This window comes from Trachypithecus francoisi, unplaced genomic scaffold, assembly GCF_009764315.1.
Source record: "Trachypithecus francoisi isolate TF-2019V2 unplaced genomic scaffold, Tfra_2.0 Lachesis_group17, whole genome shotgun sequence".
Classification (NCBI taxonomy): Eukaryota; Metazoa; Chordata; class Mammalia; order Primates; family Cercopithecidae; genus Trachypithecus; species Trachypithecus francoisi.
Genome location: NW_022681462.1, coordinates 56,879,438 through 56,895,618, shown reverse-complemented (window position 1 = coordinate 56,895,618; position 16,181 = coordinate 56,879,438). Strand labels below are relative to the sequence as shown.

Here is a 16,181-nt window from a genome sequence, read left to right as displayed (position 1 = left end):
GCAAATTCTGCCATGAGATTTTGTTCTTACGTGTAAATGACAGATACTCTATTCCTCTCTGAGCAAAGAGGGAAATAAGAACAAGAAAGACACTTGAGTATCCAAATTTGATGAGCATGGTCAACCACAGAAGGGCATAAATTGAGAAGCTTTCAAAACTTTCTAAAAGTTTCTCTGTTGTCCAAAAGAAGAAAGATAGGGATTAAGGGGCATTTGCAGGAGTGAAATATTTCATCTCTTTCCCAGCATTGATGCATTGATGCTGGTACACTGTGATGCGGGCACTTCATATGGCAGAGGAAATCACACAGATTTCATTAAGGAATCAATCATTTTCTCCACAGTGAGGGAAAATGCTTACATAGGATAGGATATTTTTCAAACCTCATCTACCTCAATAGCATCTTCCAAATTTGTGGTAATAAATGTTTCTAAGTGTAATTAAAGGCTGAGCCGATCTAATTAGGTTGATGAAATTTTCAGTGGGACTTAATAATTCCCTTTAGCATTTCAATCTTTTTTTTTTTTTTTTTTTTTTTTTTTTTTGTCTCTCTCTTTCTCTAGAATACTTCCTTAGGTTTAACCTGAGCAATTTTTAGTGGCAGCATTCTAAGTTACCTCACACAGGCAGTGTCTCCACTCTGATTGTAAAACCTCCAGCAGGTACATGTGACTAAAAATAAACTTCAAATAAAGCATTCTAGGTTGTTTTATTTAACACACAGTCCTTTACTACCTCTTCAGTTTCATTTCCTTACTAACAAACTATGCTAAATAATGTTCACTTTGTAGGAGGGAAATAAGTGTTTCAGAGCATTCGGGGGCACAAAGAGACCAGGAAATGCATAATAATTGCAGGAACGGTTCTGAGGGGGAGATTAATGAGGGAGCTCCATGACCCTTCCTGATAGGTCAGTGACTACAGAAACACTTACGAAGAAAATATTGGGGTAGAAACACATACTAGTGAGATTTTCATCTATCTTTAAAGATTCTTAAAATATATCTGGTGAACACCTGAAGAATTAACTGTGAGACTTTTCTACAGGAAAATGCTTTCCAAGTGGTCTAAGGTAAATGAGCAAGATGTCCTCAAATAGAGTCTGAGCATCTCAGACAACATGATTTCTCTTTCTGCAAGGTTTTCTAATCTCCTCTCCTTTTGTAGCAGTCACTCAAAAACTGCTTGTTAGAAAATTTAATTAAATATAAAATGATCGAAAATTCTTAAGCGACATATATTTCAGCTTTTACCCAGTGTTATCAAAATGCAAAGAATATAAACAGGGATTTCTGTCAAAACATAGTGTTGCCTTTGCAAAAATCAGATTTAAAAAGCGTATTTTAAAAAGACCTATTATCCTCTAAGAATTTCATAGATATGGGCTGTATATAATGGCAATTTATTATTTACAATTTTTCTTTAACTTTTTTTTTCAAATTTCAACTTGTGAGTCATTTTTCAATGAGTACAAATATTTTCTCAGACTTTGATTTACTTGTGATGAACATATGAATCATTTAAAAAAAAAAAAAAACAAAACAAAACTATTTTGATCTCTATTTGAATTTCTGGCCATTCAAAGTTCCTTGTCATTTTAAACAAAGCACCATATAAAGTTCAGGTTAGTTTTTACCAAATTGTTTTGAACTAATCTTATTTTATTTTGAAATTTGATAATCACATACGCAAAAGTAACTTTCCAATTGAGGGTTAGTTGTTCTACATGCAAGCAAAGTCTCATTTCAAATAGACATTATTAAAAGGTAAAAAGGGAAAGACCTAAGTTGCATCTAATGACTATGAGATTATAGGTTGTTTCAATATGTTGAGTGATTTCCTTTTTTTCTTTAATCTTTAAGGAATAAATGTGTAAATTCATGAAAGTGGTATTTTTACACCTTGAGTGCCATTGTTTACAATGAAATAGAACCGGCCATTTAAATATTATATTTCACTTGACAGGATGCTGTATTCTAATCCTCCTGGACCCCCTCATTACTCTTGTTCAAGTAACTTCTCTAGGTCTGTTTCCCCAAAAGAAGAAAGTTGAACTTAGAAAATGATTTCCAGGATCCTTTCCATTCTAACACTCCAAAATTTCTCCCATAACTTCAGACAAGGTGTTATTAGAATCTCCTTCAAGACTGGTTATGCTAAGAGGGACTACATACTAGACTGAAAATAAAAATGTTATCAGCCAATAAATGAAGTCATATTAAGGGTTTACACATGCAGTGTGGTATAGGCCAGGAAGTCCAAGCTAGAGTTCAGGAAAATTTACATAGAGTTTACTGTTAAGAGATATTCTGTGAGAATGAACATGGGTATATCCCACTCTTTTCAGTAACTCCACAAAGCTGACCATTTGGAACAAGGTGATTTAACTCAGAATCCATGATACTTTGTCACTGTTTCATTTCAGAAGTAACGAGCAGGGCCTTCTAAAAAGATAACAGTTTAGACATGGATGGAAACTATGAACAACTAAACAGCCCTCCAAAGTGCTGGGATTACAGGCTTGAAGCACCACACTCAGCACTTTGGTAGACTGAGGTGGGCAGATCACTTGAGGTCAGTAGTTCAAGACCACCCTGGCCAACACACAGTGAAACCCGTCACTACTAAAAATACAAAAATTCACTGGGTGTGGTGGTGCATGCCTCTAGTCCCAGCTACTTGGGAAGTTAAGGCAGGAGAATTGCTTGAACCCCGGAGGTGGAGATTGCAGTGAGCCGAGATCATGCCACTGCACTCCAGCCTGGGCAACAGAGCAAGACTCCATCTCTAAAAAAAAAAAAAAGAAAGAAAGAAAGAAAGAAAGAAAAAGCCCTCCAAGTTAGGTATGTTTTGATTTATAGACTAATTGTGCCGATATCCTTCCAAACTATAGTGCATCAGAAGAAATAAAATGAAAAAGATTACACAAGTCAAGAAAAAAGTGATCATGCTTCCTCAAACACACACCCCAGATGCAGAAGACAGAGGTGGAAGGTGTCTAATCAATAAAGAAGAGTGAATTGTATCCAAACTCCATAGTGACAACAGCACGAGTGAATCTTCCTTTAATGAATTTACCGGCTGTGAACTAACATGGCACTTGGAAGACCACCTGACCTATTTTTTGGTATTGTGGTTTTTGTGGTTAAAAGGCCAATATATATATATATATATATATATATATATATTATATATATATATATATATATATATATATGAAAATACTAAGGTAAAGAATCTTTATCAATTCATAAATTAGAGGCGTTAATCTGAAACACAGTTTAATCTCAAACTGTTATTTTAGAGTTATTTTAGATTAAGGCAATTAACTGCAGCTTTATACACACACAAAAAAAACTGCCTCACCTATGCAGAATTATCAGAAGATTATGTGTCTCAGCTGAACTCAGGGATTCACTACAGAAATTCTCTTTTTTTTTTTTTTTTTAGGATGCCCAAAAGAATTCTTTAGTTAGATTCCCATTTCTGCTAGAGATCCCTCAATTCCCCTTCCTTTTTCCAATCTAAGCAGGATTACTGTTCTCTAGATAAAGCAGGATGTAGGGACTGATTATACTTGGTCTGGCTCACAGTGAAAATGAGGAAGTTGGTACGAGTGATTGAGGATGTGGCCTTGCCCTCCACTTTCCATCACTAGAACGGAGTTTCAGAAATCTTCTAATAAAATCTAAGCATTCTTTTACCGCACCTGATATACTTTCTCCATCCCTGCCTGCCTCAATCAGTCACTGTCTGAGATGCTCACGTTCTGACTCTTCTGTGTTTCTCTCCTTGTCTTCTAGAACTCTCACTCATCTCACCCGCTTTTTAAATCAAATAACTGTGTTAAATAATTTAATACTTCAATCCTCACAGTCTATTATACATTTGTAAACATTGTCTTCGTTTGTAACATATTTGAGAGTTTGTACAATCTTTCAGGAACTCTAACAAACATCTCTCTTGCAACAAGGCTCTTAACTATGGTAGTTAAGGGCACAAAGGACACTGAAATCAGACTTCCTCAATTAACCTTTAGACTTTAATACTCGTTAGTTGTGTGACCTTCCTCCAGAAACTTACCTGCTTCAAATCTCAGTTTCTTTGTCTGAAACATGCAGATAATAAAATCTCTACCTATATTGTGAGGATTCCTACAAAGCTCTTAGAATAGCACAAAATAACAGCTATGGAAATATTAGTACCATAGTAATAATAAATAATAATAATGATTATTAGATTATCATCCTCTACACAGCTTAACACAAACCTGGATCATACTACATATTTGTAACCAGTAAAAGTTACTTTCTGAAAGGTAATCTATCACTCCTACTACAAAGCATAGATAGGTTTGGCCTTACAGAACTGCACCGCCTCATGTTTGTTAAAACTATTGCACTTTTAAATCTCCCTCAGGACTATTCCATATACATCCACATACTGGGCAACGAATCAACCAGTATATTCACATAAAGAGAAGACAGGGAAGGATAATTCAGTAGTAACTGTTTTTCTCTAATGCTTAACTGAATCAAGTTTATATGATTAAATTATTTACTTTAGAATAAATCCAGGTACATCACTGGTTACCAACAGCACCTATGGCTAACAGTTAGTGTAATTCAAAGTTATTTAACTTTGATTTTTAGAAATCTACACAATTAAATTGTAGCCATACAATGTAAGAGGAACCTCTGGTTCCAGCAGACCAAAGAAATTGGATTGTGTCTGAATGAAATTTTTTAAAGGCAGCTTTTATGGAAAATATTCATTACAAAATGAAATTCAGGAACTTTTTGATCTTTCTCGTCCCCAAACCCAACAAATCCCAATCTTATACAAAGTTACAAAAGGCAGCTACAGCTGATAATGAGGGATGAAATTATTGATATCATTTAGTTTGACGTTCCTGCTCAGATAAATATCAAGTAAATTCACCAGATAACAAATGAAACAGTTTTACTTACTCCAGAACACGTTGAAAATAAGAGAACAAAATTATTTCATTATACAGACTTATTTTGTTTTAGTTTTGTTTTGAATTACATAGTCGTTCCTTCTCCTATAGCCTAATTTCTTTTTCTTCTTTTTTCTTTTAATACTCAAAAAAGTCTTCACCGTATACATAACACCTATGGCATTTAGGTAGAAATAAGCAAGTAAACCATTTAGTTTAACTTTAGACCCAGTACTTCTTTTTGTTTGACTTTCTTTTATAGCTAATATCAACTGTCCACACAAATCTCAAATGTAAATTACTTACAGACTAGTAAAGAAGAGGAACCTAATTCCTTCAGAATGATCTATGGACTGTTTCCCCTCCCCCAATCCTACATAAACAATAGTGGAATACTGAATTTAAAGTTGTGCCATTTGACTCTGGAAACATCGGGTCTTCAGCAAAGGTGCTTTCATGCTGGATCTGAAATGATGAGATCATGAATTAGGAATGATTCTGATGACAACGATATTTACCTCTTTGAGACAGCCCATAAAGTTGTTACTGACTGGTGACCCTGGAAGGTCGGCTGTGCTGGGACTGCCTCCAACATAGAAAAAGTCATCAGACCCCAGCATGGTATAATCTTCTTGCGTGTAGCCCGTTGTGGTAAGAATCCCATCCACTGATATTGTCACCTAGATAACAAAGCACAGGGAAAGGACACGCTATACTCAGACCTAGATACTGTAATCCTGGGATATGCCTGTTTTGTGTTTTGGTTTGTTTTTTTGTTGTTGTTGTTTGTTTTGCTTTTTTCTTTTTTCTGTTTGTTTGGTTTTTGTTTTTAGACCTATGATGGAACCCATTTTCATGTCTGTTTGAGGTTTATTCTTAGATTCTATTCAACTAGCCCTAAGAGATCTAAACTAGTTAGAGAGTTAACTGATTATTGAACTAGTGTCAGCATCATCCCTATTGCAACTCAAAAGTTATTGAGCAGACACAAAAATGGTGTTAGTAAAATGCTTCCTAGGTTAGTTTTGCTGGTGTACATATTAGTAAAGTTTAGTTGTCTGTTATTAACTAATCACAACGTGCACCTTGTTAACATAAAAGGCGCAAGCTAGTTCCAGCAACATCACTATTTGCACTATTGAGCAGCAATTGTTCAGCATGCAAGTGCCTAAGTCCATGCCAAAGGGAAAGAAAAGGCAAAACAACCAGTAGAAGCAGCACACGCTGATGTGCACATGCAGGAGGTACAGTACAGTTCAGAAAAGGAAAGAAAGAAAACAGGGAGAACCAAAGGAAAAAAATAAAAATAAAAACAACTGCTTTGTGATGACGTAAAGATGAGTGGGTGTGGCATCTCCAGCATTCCCAAATCAAGTTTCCATGCCATGCATCATGAATGGTTAGAGACTGGCTGAGCCTGCGGTCACTCGGGCCAGCCACCATTTTGTCTTATCCCGTGTTAACCACAGCTGGATGCAAAACGTTCGAAACGTTAACGATGCCCCTACAGGTGAGTTGGAAAACAGAAGTTGACAGGAACAGGTAAAAAATAAGAAGGTCAACAACAGATGAAAAGAAGGAGGTCAAAGTAAGCAGAAGAGTACCAACCGCAGTTCCTCTTTTGTTAATGATGTCTACAGTTAAAAGAAAGAAAGAAAACACACGGCAAACCCAAAATAAGAAACAATTAGAATGATATCTACCGAACAATGTAGTTTGTTTACCATAGCGTGTCCAATGCCTGAGTGCTTTGTGGAGAAGGGGGGAGAAAGGAAATTAAAAACTGTGAACAGAATAACGATCGTTACTTAAAAAATATGATGGTCTCTACCATGTTAGTACATTTTTTGATTCAGGTAACGGTTAGTAGAATGAAACATTCCATGAATGACATGTTAGTTATTAAGCATGTTAGTAACATAGAAAAAGGGCAAAAAAATTTTACAAGAAAAAAGCAGACTAACAAGTAGGCCTCCCACAGAGGTAATATTTTTCCTGCTATTATTGTTCATAATTCACTACTAGACAGAAACAGACACATGGCAATGTTCCCTTTGTCTTCCTGAGTACATCTGAGAGACATTGGAAAAGTCTAAAAGGGATTCAAAGACCTAAAGCTTTTCAGCTGACCACTGCAGCCCTATGCCCATACTTGGCCCCTCCTCCACCCTGGCCCACCCCAGCCCCAGGAAATTAGTAGGAATCAGTTGGCATTGCCCTACTACTCAATTTTACAGCATACAAGGACTCCTCCTCAACTTCAAAACTTCCTTCGGTCATATTGATGGACTTTAGGGTCACAGTTTACTGCAATGAAACAAAGCAAAGATCCTGACACATAGAATGAGTAGAATGGATTTGTGTTTAATCTGTCCTCCTACACATGCACCCCGGCTGTATAACTACAGTTTCCTTTGAGCTACCAATTCGCAGTTTGATTTGTAACCTGAGCAAAGGCAAATCTAGAAAGTGGACTCCTCAAGCCCCCACCCTTCCTTCTGTGCTTCTCTCAAATGAGCCTCCAGTTTCTTTGTGCATATCTGAGAGAAAAAAATTTAAAAAAAGGAAAACCAAAGAGACAGACTTATAGGAAACCCGTGGTCTACAGCTGTACTGATGGTGGCCAACCCTCTCCAAAGGCAGGTGGAAGCATGCAGGTCCCCCTCCCATGTCAATGAAGGATCTGGAAGGTCTGGGGTTCTCAAGAATCTTTCAGTTTTACTTGTTTGCCTTAGCTAGACTAAATCTACATTCCTAAAGCTCCTTTTTGTTTCTCTAGCTCAGATAGTTTAAACCTTTCAGAAGCAGGAAAGAAAAGGTTAGACAGTTAACAGCTCTGAAAGAGAGGGCTGTTTTGGTAAAGGAAAACCAGAGACAATCCGGTCATTCTGCAACTGTTCAGAGAAACAATAAATATGTTAAGAATATTAGTTTAAGATCAGCATGTAAGGCAAAAAAATTAGTCACTGTCAACACTTAACAAAATGATACATTGTAATATAAAGTTTCACATAAAACCCAAACTTATAATGTTCAATATAAAAGGACAATCTATTCATTTTCATCCATATATATATATATACTGTAATCATGTCTTCATTAAAAACATACAGTATATGTGGACCCATAGATTTAGTAAATAGCTGATATTTTCCTAGTATATAGCATCTCAAAAATTTTTAAAAAAACACAATCAAATAGAAATGGGCACCTAGAAGCTTAACTGGCCTTTCCAGAGTCATTTGGGGTTTAACTTAAAGTATCTATGCTAAAAATAAAAATATCTTCAAAATCAGACCCTTCAGGAGATATGTAAGCCCCTAAAGTCATTTTTCCCCTCAGGGACTTGTCTGGTCCCCATTTTGGGGGTGGGAGGTGGAGGGAGTAGGGACTGATACAATCCCAAATCACAAACACTATTGTTTTGACTACAAAAAAGGAACTGTGATTTAATGACCCCAATGTGCATGCTTCCACATGATCACCATGAAAACTATAATTTAAAATTAAACAAACAAAAAACCAGAAACACAACAAAATCACACACGTCACAGGAAGGGCAGGTTGCAGGGATATCCTTGCAGCCCTCTTGTAAATTTTCATATGGCCCTGTATCAAAATAGCCTTTGGGCCCCCAGAACTTTCTAGATATGCCCCTGCTCAAGTATGGCAGGAAGATTCATCTCAGAAGAAGAAAAAGTTAATTTGCAAGTGACTCTGAGGAGCCCTGTATCATGTTGTTAGAGTTTTCAAGTACCACACACACAGCTGTAGCGAGAAACAAAGCCAGTTACTCTCTTATCCACTGCGCTGTTACCTGACGCAGATTCCTGGTGACTTTCACATCATGCCAGGCATTATCATTAAACTTTCCATTCACAGGCTCCACTAGTGCTTCAAAGGCCCCTGATCCCAAATTAATGACCAGAGAGACAGCTCCATTTTTCAGGGCAAGATTGACATAATCAGCTGATTTCCCAGTATGAAGCATCAGTCCATTCCTCTGAAGGGTTTTAAATGACAGAGTTATTTCATCACTGCTGCTTTGAATGGGGTTTTGAGACAAGTCGTAGCAGAAGTATTCAGATCCCTTGAACGTGGCAATATATTCTTCTTTTCCTAGAAGAAAACAGATGATACATACATAAATAAACAAACACACTATGCAAATCAGCAGATCTTAACAGAAACAATAGCTAATCACTCCCCAAATTAACCCTGCTTAATTAGATTCCATGACATGAACCCTGTCTCAGTCAAATAGCACTGTAGGTGGCAGTATATATTTAATAAATCTCCTCAACTATTGGGCCATCAGCTGCAGTAGCTAAAGCTGACATTCTTGAAAATTCAATTAATTTTTCAGTATCACTGCAAGAGCTCTGATCAGAGAAAGTAGCTCTGAGATGTCTCCAGGGCATGAATCAGGTACCATAAATGCATATTGGATGGTTCCACTCTGCTGACAAAATGGATTCTAAGATGTTTTCAACATTCTCTCCATCCAACTGAGGTATTATTTTAATTTTCAGTGAGACATTTATATTCAAAGATCTTTTTCAATGAAGAGACAAATAGTTTTATCATTGAGAGACCATAACAAATTATCTGGTAAGGAGAAAGGAAAGAAAAAAAAAAAAAAATAGAATCTGGTTTGGGAATAAACAGACCTCCTACAGAGCATGTGCATTTTTTTTTTTCTCTCTCTGGATGGAGGGAGTAGCGATAGAAAGTCTAATGGAGTCAGCTGGATTATTGATCCATTCCCTGGTCTCATCAAGCAGATGGTAGGGCTGGCTGTTATGACATTGGTAAGAATTCTAGCACATCGTCATGGGGATAGCATATAAATGAAGTCTCAACATTTTCTACGTATCTTAGTCTTTACCAGATTTAGAAGTAACAAGGCAGATCTCACAAGATGCTAGACAGATCAAACAGAAAGGTGGCTATTTGGAAAGAACACTCTTCTCCCACTGATGAGGTGAGTTGAACCAAAGTAAGAATGTAAGCCATAAGTCCCCTTGACTTTCTAGGCAATAATGATGCTGTGCCAAGAAAAATGAGACAGCATGATTGGGAATCAGCTTCTGATAAACTATAAACATATAATTATAAAAGGTACTGGAGAAATTTAATCTGTCCCACTGGCAACATACTATCACTATTATGCCCCAGAGAGGGTTGATACATCAGCAGGTGTTGCACGCTCCCCCATAATAGGTTTTTAATCTCAGGAATTTTCATTTGATTGTCAAATAACTCATGTCCTGGAATCAGAGCTCAAATCACTTTCAACCCATCAGAGCCACATGACCTGCCTTCCTGGATGTAGAAAATGCCGTCAGTGGCTACAGGTAGTCAAACCATAGCAATAAATATCATGGTGAGCACCTAGAGGTATTCATCAGGAATTGAGCCCTGGAATATTAGTCATTGACTACTAGTAAATTATCAGCCAAGACTATCAGTCAGACCAAATAATTCTGAGTAAGAGTCACAGGAAGGACATCCCAATCTATAATAGTGAATCCCTCCCATTCAAACACTCAAAATATTGGCGAGCACCTCCCAAGGGTTAAGCCCAGTACCAGTCATTAGGGATAATGAAGTGAACACAATGGACTTAATTCCTGTCTCAGAAAGTTATAGTCCAGGTGTCTGCTCCCCTGGTCAGTCCAACATGGCAAGTGGTTCAATATTGGGCACAAGCACAACTATATATTACTATCATACTGAGAGAAAAATGTGGGTCAAAACACGAGTTTGGATTCCAGGTTGGTCACTAGCTGTCACTAGAACAATTATTTGCTTTTCAAATTTCAGTTTCTGAAAATGATTAGAGATATCAATCTTTCAGAATGAATGTGAAGATACAATGAGATAATGTCTGTGCAGACATCTGGTAAGGTTGATACATTGGTGATAAATAGTAGATATCTTCCTGCCTGCCTAATTAATGTGATAAATGTGATAAATGATCTAAAACAAACAACATATATCAAATGTTATTATGAAATCTAGAATATTCTCTTTAAGATAAGAAACAGGACAAGGATTCCCACTATCAACATTTATATTCAATGCTACACTTGACGTTGTAGCTAATGCAGGAAGACAAGAAAAATATGTGAACATTATAAAGATTATAAATAAAGAAAATCACATCATATAAGGAAATACAATGCACAAATTGAAAGACTAAAATAATCTACAAATTTATTTGGCTTAATAACATACTTTGGAAAGAATTTAGGGTTTTGCATACTAGAGACAATCAATGTTCCAACATATGTAAATAGATTTATAGATTCAATAAAATCCTAATAAAAATCTTAATAGATTAAAAATATAAATGTAAAAAGCTGTTTCTTCACAATTTATGAGAAAAAAAAAGAGTCCCAAATAGCCACAATATGCCAGAGAAAGAAGATGAAGGAAGTTGAATGTGTAAAGACAGACATTTATTACAAAATTATAGTGCTTAAGAAAATGCATTAGGATAGGTAAAATGAGAATAATGATAATCAAACTTAAAATATTGTTAACCATATATGAAAACAATTTTTACTGTCAAGCATTTCAGATAAGTGTGCAAAAGATAGATTAGTCAATAAAGGTTACTGGGACAATCAGTTATTCATAAGAAAAACGTGAAATTGGAGCTTTACATCATTTTGTTCACAAAAATCAATTCTACATGGATGCCCAATCTAATTTAGAGAGTCAATCTGTGAAAATTTGTCAGACAATAAATTTTGATATGAAAGAATGGAAGGATTTCAAAAATTAGCATAAAGCACTAATAAATATTGATACATTCATCTACATTAAAATTAATAATATGGGGTCATCAATAACACCATAGAATAAGAAGTTAAATAACAATTTGGGAGAAAATATTTTCATTTCATATTAATCAACAAAGGATTATAATCCAGAATATGCCAAGCACCTCAGCGAATCAATACAAAAATAAAGACAACCAATGGAGAAAATAGACAAAAGAAATGTAATTTCATAGAAAAATAGATATGTATTACTTATGAATAAATGAAGAGACGTTCATTCCTATTAGTATTCAGGAAATGGCCAAAATCAAACTATATTCAGACACCATTTAATAGCCATCAAACTGACATAAAACGAAAAGAAAATAATTCCACATTTTGCCAAGGCAACTGAAAGTCATTTTTATATACTGCTGATGCTGATAAGATAAAAATTGACCAACTGTAATAAGTTTATGTTGGCATTATGCAATCCCATGGCAATTTCACATATTACAAAGAATTTGGGTGTCAGTCCTTAGAAAACAGTTAACCATGATCAATAAACTAAACATTTGCCAATTCTTTCAACTCATTTCTCATTGCTTATTATTCTGCTCTTTTGATGATAGGTAGTCAAGAGGATTCTGGTTCATATATATAAATATGTGTGTGTGTGTGTGTGTGTGCATGCGCGTGCATACTAATAAGCATATATGAAAACAATGTATATTTATATTGTCTGGTATTGCAGATAAGTTAGCAAAATATACAGAGGTCAATAAAGGTTGCTGGGACAATTGGTCATCTATAAGAGAAAAGTGAAATTGGATCTTTACATACTTTTGTTTCCCAAAATCAATTCTACATGATGGATTTAATTTAGAGAAGCAATCTATGGAAACTTTTGTCAGACACACACACACACACACACACGAGAGATCCACTTATCTGAATATGATATTTGCTAAATTTTACATTCCCACTGAATAAGTAGATCTCTGAGCCAGCGGGAGCCTTAAAGACACTACTATAGCCCAACTAATTAATTTGTATTATTAAGAAAACGAGGCTCATGGAGTTTAAATGACCCTCAAATTCATAAAGTGTGACAGTAATAGAAGTGGGACCAGGATTCAGTCTACTAATCCAGGTTCTGTCTAATATGCCATGCCACCTATGTGTCAGAAAGAAGTGACATATAGCATTGTGAAAGAAAGAAAAAAAGAGAAAAAAGAAAAGCTTTGTGAAGATATGTCTTAGTAAGAAAATTCTAATTGTGTTTTAGTCTACTCAGTTTAAAAGAGCAGGGAAGCATGTAATATATTAAGAAAGATTCCACTTAAATAACTAAATTATAAAGTTTTGGAGGTTGAAGAGGTGTGGTCCAGTAAGAAGGCTGTAGAATTTTATCCAAGATATTTCGTATCATTCCAGATCTGTATAACTCAGAATAAATCTCAACAAAAGGTTCTGTTTGCGAGATAATGTGGTATACCCAAAGGGAAAAATAATAAACAGTTTGCAATTCACTATGTCATAAGCTTTGAAGTTATATGGGTGTTGATGTCTTTTTAACACTATGATATTCTCATTACTTAAAAATGAAAATATATCATTTCTTTTGTATTATTTAATTCCAAATTTAAGTAATTCAAATTTACATTAAAGGCAACCACATAGTTTTGGAAAAAATTCACTCTGTGGAATATGCAATAACCTTAAAATGTCATAAATGGAACATAAATCTAAGCAGGAAAAATATCTCTTCCTATTTTTTTTCATGAAAGACCATATATACTACATGAAAATACAAAAATCACTGTTTTTCATAATATAGTTATAAGAATATTATGTTTCTTCTAATCATTTTCTACCTTATAATCTTTGTAGGTAAGCTTTGTGCTATTCTATATACAAATACTAAGCAGCAGAGTGTTTAGCCATGTGTTTCTGCTGAACACGTACAGAATAAGTCTATGTCCATTTTTTTTTTTTTTCTTTGAGACGGAGTCTCGCTCTGCCGCCCAGGCTGGAGTGCAGTGGCCGGATCTCAGCTCACTGCAAGCTCCGCCTCCCGGGTTTACGCCATTCTCCTGCCTCAGCCTCCCGAGTAGCTGGGACTACAGGCGCCCGCCACCTTGCCCGGCTAGTTTTTTGTATTTTTTAGTAGAGACGGGGTTTCACTGTGTTAGCCAGGATGGTCTCGATCTCCTGACCTTGTGATCCGCCGGTCTCGGCCTCCCAAAGTGCTGGGATTACAGGCTTGAGCCACCGCGCCCGGCCGTCTATGTCCATTTTTAAATACAAGTCCCAACTAAATTTGCATTTCTAATATGTGCTAAAACAATGAAAATGAAAAATAAATTAGACCCATAGCCATGTGAATGTCAATAAATACTTATATCTAGCATACATAAAGACCTCATACAAATCAATAGTAACAAACAAACAAAAAACCACAACACAAGTCAATGAGAAAAAAAAGATAAAATACTTGAATAGATGTTAAAAGATAAAAGGCTATCTTCAAAGAAATGCAAACTAAAACCATAATGAAATAACAGCACACTCCACAGAATGCATACAATGAAAAATACAAAAAAAATCCAGTGTCAGTGAGGATGTGGGGCAGCTAGAAGTCTCATACATTATTGGTAGGAACTATTTTGTGAAGCTGTTTGGCATTCTCTTTCAAAGAGGATGCACTTGTGTCTACCCTATGATCCACGAATTCCACTCATAAGTATATATCCAACAACAAAAAAATACACATAGCATCAGAATAGCATACTAGAATGTTTATAGAGGTACTCTGCAAAAATAATCTAAAACTTAACACTACTGAAATAACAACCAATAATAGAATGGATACATTTCAGTATAGTCACACAATATTAAATAACAATGTGAATATATGGGCTGCAACTGCAACAGAAATACACATTAATCTCACAGTAATAATGTTTAGCTAAAAAAATGCCTGACACAAAAGAGAACATAGTTCTGATTCCATTTATATAAAAATTTTAAAAACAAGCATAACTAGCCTCTGTTGTAAATCAAGACAGTGGCTACCCTTAGTAGAGATGGAGAGGGGATAACAGTGAGGAGAACTCTTGGGGTACAATTAATGTTGTTCTTGATTTAAGTGTTGAGTGTGCTAAGTGTGCAAAAAATTAATTTACCTGTACATTTATGCCACATTTATCAGCATAAATACTATATTTCAATAAAATGTTTGAATAATCTGGATGATTAAGCACAAAATGAATTCATCTGATGAAGTATTTTCTTCCTGATTAATAGGATATGAGAAAACATTATTCCTATTAATGCTACTATTAATAGTAAAAGCTAAAATAAAGCCCACAGTAATAATTTCAATTGTTACTTTTTAAAATTTTTCAATAAATATTAATATCCTTTAATTACCATTTGCTCTTAAGAGTAATCTCGTAAGATTAAAAAAATACATATGCTGCATGGTAGTAATTGTTTGAAGGTCCATATCTTAAATGTGTTGATTAATGGATTGATATCAAGATGAAAAGAGCCTCTATTTCTAACCATAGAAATGTTTTGATAAAATTGGGAAAAAGTAAAATTTAAAAACTTGAAGCATCTTTCTAATAGTCTACAATTGGTTTTTTGTTGCCATACAGTTGCAGGAAAAGATTTAAGAGGCTGCCATGAGATTTCAGTCCTATTCCATATCCAACCCACTATAACTTAAAAGAAAATTCACAGTTCTTGCTCATCTAATTGTCTGAAGGTAACTTCAACTTTAAGTTTTTTTGATTAAAAAAAAACAAACTTCTCTAGGCCGGGCGCGGTGGCTCAAGCCTGTAATCCCAGCACTTTGGGAGGCCGAGACGGGCGGATCACGAGGTCAGGAGATCGAGACCATCCTGGCTAACACGGTGAAACCCCGTCTCTACTAAAAATACAAAAAACTAGCCGGGCGAGGTGGCGGGCGCCTGTAGTTCCAGCTACTCGGGAGGCTGAGGCAGGAGAATGGCGTGAACCCGGGAGGCGGAGCTTGCAGTGAGCTGAGCTCCGGCCACTGCACTCCCACTGCACTCCAGCCCGGGTGATAGAGCAAGACTCTGTCTCAAAAAAAAAAAAACTTCTCATCACAGACAAAAAGTTCACCATAACTGAACCATTTCATTGGATGTTGTAGAAGGTGGTCAAACCTTCGATGGTAGCTTGAACAAATGGATTGGTTTCAATGTCAAGAATCACTGATACTACTTTATGGAAAAAAAAAAGGTTAAACAAAGATAGGTTAAATGACTTTCTAAGTTCACACAAAAATTGATTCTCAGGATAATGCTCCTTTGCATTACCTGTGTGTAGAATATAATCTCATTAATTTGACCCAATGCCTCTGTATCTTCTAAATTCACTGAAATTTTTCATCAAATAAATAATCTGCAGAGAAATT

The 16,181-nt window shown here is 35.6% G+C and overlaps 1 protein-coding gene and 1 long non-coding RNA gene across 17 annotated transcripts in view; one reads left to right on the top strand and one right to left on the bottom strand.

The window, feature by feature from the left end:
• Positions 1–16,181, bottom strand: part of NRXN1 (neurexin 1) — a 1,146,744-nt gene that overhangs the window by 711,906 nt on the left and 418,657 nt on the right. For 9 of the 15 annotated variants that reach the window (XM_033175737.1, XM_033175738.1, XM_033175746.1 and 6 more), the window contains 3 exons: positions 8,779–9,080; positions 6,686–6,709; positions 5,480–5,641 (listed from right to left, as the gene is read on the bottom strand). In XM_033175737.1, coding sequence (XP_033031628.1) covers positions 5,480–5,641; positions 6,686–6,709; positions 8,779–9,080 — 488 coding nt within the window. The remainder of the gene's footprint in view (positions 1–5,479; positions 5,642–6,685; positions 6,710–8,778; positions 9,081–16,181) is intronic. The other 6 variants (XM_033175740.1, XM_033175742.1, XM_033175743.1 and 3 more) reach the window with 1 other exon arrangement.
• LOC117062321 overlaps positions 9,816–16,181 on the top strand; it is a 92,189-nt gene continuing 85,823 nt past the window's right edge. For both annotated transcript variants that reach the window (XR_004428303.1, XR_004428304.1), the window contains exons 1-2: positions 9,816–9,945; positions 15,397–15,506. This is a non-coding gene — a long non-coding RNA (uncharacterized LOC117062321). The remainder of the gene's footprint in view (positions 9,946–15,396; positions 15,507–16,181) is intronic.